The following is a 3,895-nucleotide window of genomic DNA, read 5'->3' on the forward strand; positions in this document are numbered from 1 at the left end:
CAGCCACGACGGGCTGCTGAGGCTCTGGCACTACCAGCACACCAGGCTCCTCCTCAGCAGGGTTTTCACCCAGGCGGGCATCCAGTGCTTGTCCTACAACCCTGAAGGTATCCTGGCCTCACGACCTCCCCAGCTGCCAAGCCCTGGCGTTGCCAGGAGGAGGGATCATGTCCTGAGGGTTTTCTGGCATGCTTTCCAGGCTGCTTTCTGGCTGCTGGTTTTACTGATGGCAGTGTTTACATCCTCCATGCCCTTTCCCTTCAGTCCAGCTGCAACGAGTTCAAGTTCTCGCATGGTCCTGTGACTCACATCAGCTTCTCCCATGACTCAGAGTACCTCGCAACTGCTGTGAGCTTGTTTTTTCCTCATGGTGATGTACACATGCAGCTCGTGGTGCAGCTTTCAGAGGGGCTGGGACTTGCTGGCCATCCTGTGAGGCACGGCAGAGGGAGTGGTGTGGGGGCTGTCCCTTCCTTCAGGGCTCTGAAATGTTTTTCATTGAAGAGTCACTCTGTACAAACACCACCAGTCACAGCCACTCCAGACCTGCTGCTGGCAGCGTCCCATCGCCGACTCTAGTGACAGGCCTTAGCTCTGCATCCATCTGGAGAAAGGGCTGGAGCAGGGGGTTCCTCCTGGCTGGTGCACCCCCAGGGGGTTTGCTCCCTCAGTCTCCATGCAGAAGTGTTGAAGCAGCCCTGAAGTAGGTTGGCACAGAGGTTGTAGCAACTGGTGATGATAAGACAAGCGATAGGACAAGGAGTAATGGCTTTGAACTGAAAGAGGGTAGATTTAGATTAGATGTCAGGAAGAAGTCTGTGAGGGTGGTGAGACACTGGCCCAGGTTGCCCAGGGAAGCTGTGAGTGCTCAATCCCTGGAGGTGTTTGAGGCCAGGTTGGATGGGGCTTTGAGCAACCTGCTCTAGTGGGAGGTGTGCCTGCCCGTGGCAGGGGGTTGGAACTAGGTGGGCTTTAAGGTCCCTTCCAACCCAAACCATTCTGTGGTTCTATGATCTGTACAAAGAAAAAGCTTTCCTTTCCATGTGTAGTTGCCAGGGCAGGGGAACATCTTCCTTGTGACTTCTGAGGAGTCACTGAACTCAATTTACTGCCCCTCTGCTGTGAGAGTATGGCAGGGAATGCCCTCCAGCCAGCGAGGATGCTCTGGCCAGACTGAGGAGCTCTGTGGTGCTGTCCCTGGAGGCAGCTGCCCAAATCTGCCTGACCTGGGGTTTTATTCTGGCTGTGACTCTAACCCTCCTGGTGGGACACAAAACCCTGGAAGGGCCAAGCTAAGCCCAGAGGGGACACAGATCTGCCTGCTGCCAGCCAGGGGATGTGCACGGGGATCACAGCTCCTTCACCTTTGTGCTGTCCTTCCAGGATGAGAAATACTCGGTGACAGTCTACAAGAGAGTCCTGCAGAACGGGACCACGTGCTGGGAACATCTAGCAGGGCTGCACTCCCACTACAAACCCATCCGGAGCATCCTTTTTGGGGTCCAGTTAGACAGCAACGAGCCGAGGCTCCTGAGCCTTGGGGAGGACCGGCAGCTGGTGGGTTGATGTGAAGTCTGGAGGGCAGTGGAGCTTTGTGGTTAAGGTGGGTGGCTGGACAAGGGCATGGAGGGAGACTCGGTGTCTGGTTCTGCAGCTCCCAACCCCCTCCCGACCAGCTCCATCACGGGGGTTGCTTCTCAGCCTGGTCTCAGGGTGATGTGCCCAGAGCTCAGGGCTGGGGCTTGTCCCAGCTGCTGCAAGAGGTGCCAGATCCAGTTAATCCACAAGGTCCAGGGTGCTGGCAGACTGCAGGGGAGTTGCTGTGTTTCCTTGTCTTCTCTCCAGGTTGAATATGACCTGAAAAGCAGCAGCAAGGACCACTTGGTGGTCTTGCACAAGACCCGGGTAGAGCAGATTGCTGTGCCCCTGTGCTTGGCCTGGTACCCACAGCTCAGCACCGAGTCCTTTATCCTCACTGCCAACAACTGCTACAAAATGAAGCTCTACAACACAACAACCAAAATGTGCAGGTAGAAGAGAGATTCAGGCCTACCACTGTCTGGCAGCCCCATCCTGACTCTATGTTCTTCTCTGCCTAACCACTGTCCCACTCCCACCCATGAGCGTGTGTTTGCCCATCTGTGATGCAGCTCTTGGGATGAATCTAGGGCCCCCAGCTTGCCCCATCCTTGTATCCACTCTGCTGTTTGGTAACGCATTATCTAATCAAGTTGTGGCTGCTGGTGTGTCTTGGTCTGCTCAGCATGTTGGACTTAAGACCCAGCAGCTGGACATCAGATAAAGACACAGGAGCCCATGCAAGCAAAGCAGAAGGACTGAACAATCCCAGAGCACTAAGTTCCTCTCTTAGCCCTAGGTGGTCCCTCCTAAGCAGGGATTCTGTCCCATCCTGTCCTCTCAGCCAGTAGTACAAAGCCTTTCCATTCATCATGCCATTCCCCCCCATATCTACCCATCCTTGTGTACAGCAGCTGTTCAGAGAGGAAAGTTGTCCTGTGAGCCCTAGAATGCATTTAAATGCTGTTTCCCTTTAGAAAGACCCTTTTGGGACCAACCTATGGCTCCCCCTTGGAGAAGATACAAATCCTCCCAACAACGGAGACTACGGACCCCCAGAAGTACTATCTGGCATACATCACAAAGGACAAGGTATGGAGCCCCAAACCCCCCAGCTGCAGGAGAGCCTCAGCCTGCAGAGGAGGTGGTCCCTGGGACTCTGCAGACAAACCCATGCACAGGCTGGTCCTGCCCGAGGGCTGGGCGAGCTCCCAGGAGGAGGATGCAGCCCTCCCCTGGGACCCCAGCCCTCCCCTGGGACCCCAGCCCTCCCAGGCTCCCTCTTTCCTTACAGGTGGGCTTGCAGATTTTGCCTGTTGATGGCAACCCTCACAAGTCCTCAGCTTTCATTTGCCACCCAGACGGTGTCTCTGACCTTGCCAGCTCCTACGACGGGCGCTACGTCTTTACAGCAGGAGGGCACGACTGCACTGTCATGAAATGGGAGGTCAACCTCAAGTGAGTCCCACGGGAGGCAGAAAGGACTCTTGTTACAGCTTGCCACAGCTGCTTGGCCAACACAGCTGAAGCAAATGTTCCTCAGCATTCACAGGGAGAATGGGGCTTTTGTCCTGAAGGGTCTCTGTGTCTGTAGAGTTAAAGCAGGTGTCCCAGCTATTCCTGTGCTTGTCCCAGTGCAGGGGGTGGTGCTGCACCCAAGGGTAACACAGCAGGGTGCTGCAGGGGAACGTTTCTCTGCAGGGCTCTCCTCAGCATGGGTCCTTTTGGGGCAGGTGGCCAAGCCCTGCAGCTTTGCTCCCCTTCCACAACACGACACCCGTGACTAGGCCAACCAACCACCCCTGGCACAGGGGGGATCACAGGGTGGGGGACAGGTCCAAGCACCTCTGCAAGCTGGAGACCCACTGCTCACTGAGAGGAGCATGACTTGCAGCTGGGTTTGTTGATGGTGGAGCTGCACACCATGTGTTCACACAGGCTCTCCAAAAGCCCTAGCTCAGCACCTACAGACAGCCCAGCAGGGCGGGCACGTGCCATGCCACGGGTGGTGGTACAGCAGTGGGGGACAGCCCAGACTGCAATGACCTACCTCTGCTGTGCCCTAGTGAGGCCTCATCTGGAGTATTTGGTCCAGTTCTGAACTCCCCAGTTCAAGAGAGACAAGGAGCTACTGGGGACAGTCCAGCAGAGGCTATAAAGGTGCTGAGGGGCTGGAGCATCTTTGTGCCAGGACAGGCTGAGAGCCCTGGGGCTGCTGAGCTGGAGAAGAGAAGCCTCAGAGGGGATCTGATCAGTGCTGAGCAAGAGCTAAAGGGCCCTGGGGGGGGCAAGAGGCTGGGGCCAGACTCTGGGCGAT

General features: G+C 56.3%; 1 protein-coding gene across 1 annotated transcript in view; it reads left to right on the forward strand.

Moving 5' to 3' along the window:
- Positions 1–3,895, forward strand: part of WDR66 (WD repeat domain 66) — an 18,322-nt gene that overhangs the window by 6,119 nt on the left and 8,308 nt on the right. The window contains exons 10-15 of the mRNA XM_008936230.1: positions 1–107; positions 200–348; positions 1,384–1,557; positions 1,846–2,030; positions 2,556–2,670; positions 2,873–3,036. The exon at positions 1–107 is cut by the window's left edge and continues 129 nt beyond it. Of these exons, the coding sequence (XP_008934478.1) occupies positions 1–107; positions 200–348; positions 1,384–1,557; positions 1,846–2,030; positions 2,556–2,670; positions 2,873–3,036 (894 nt within the window). The remainder of the gene's footprint in view (positions 108–199; positions 349–1,383; positions 1,558–1,845; positions 2,031–2,555; positions 2,671–2,872; positions 3,037–3,895) is intronic.

This window comes from Merops nubicus, unplaced genomic scaffold (assembly GCF_000691845.1).
Source record: "Merops nubicus isolate BGI_N331 unplaced genomic scaffold, ASM69184v1 scaffold22302, whole genome shotgun sequence".
Lineage (NCBI taxonomy): Eukaryota > Metazoa > Chordata > Aves > Coraciiformes > Meropidae > Merops > Merops nubicus.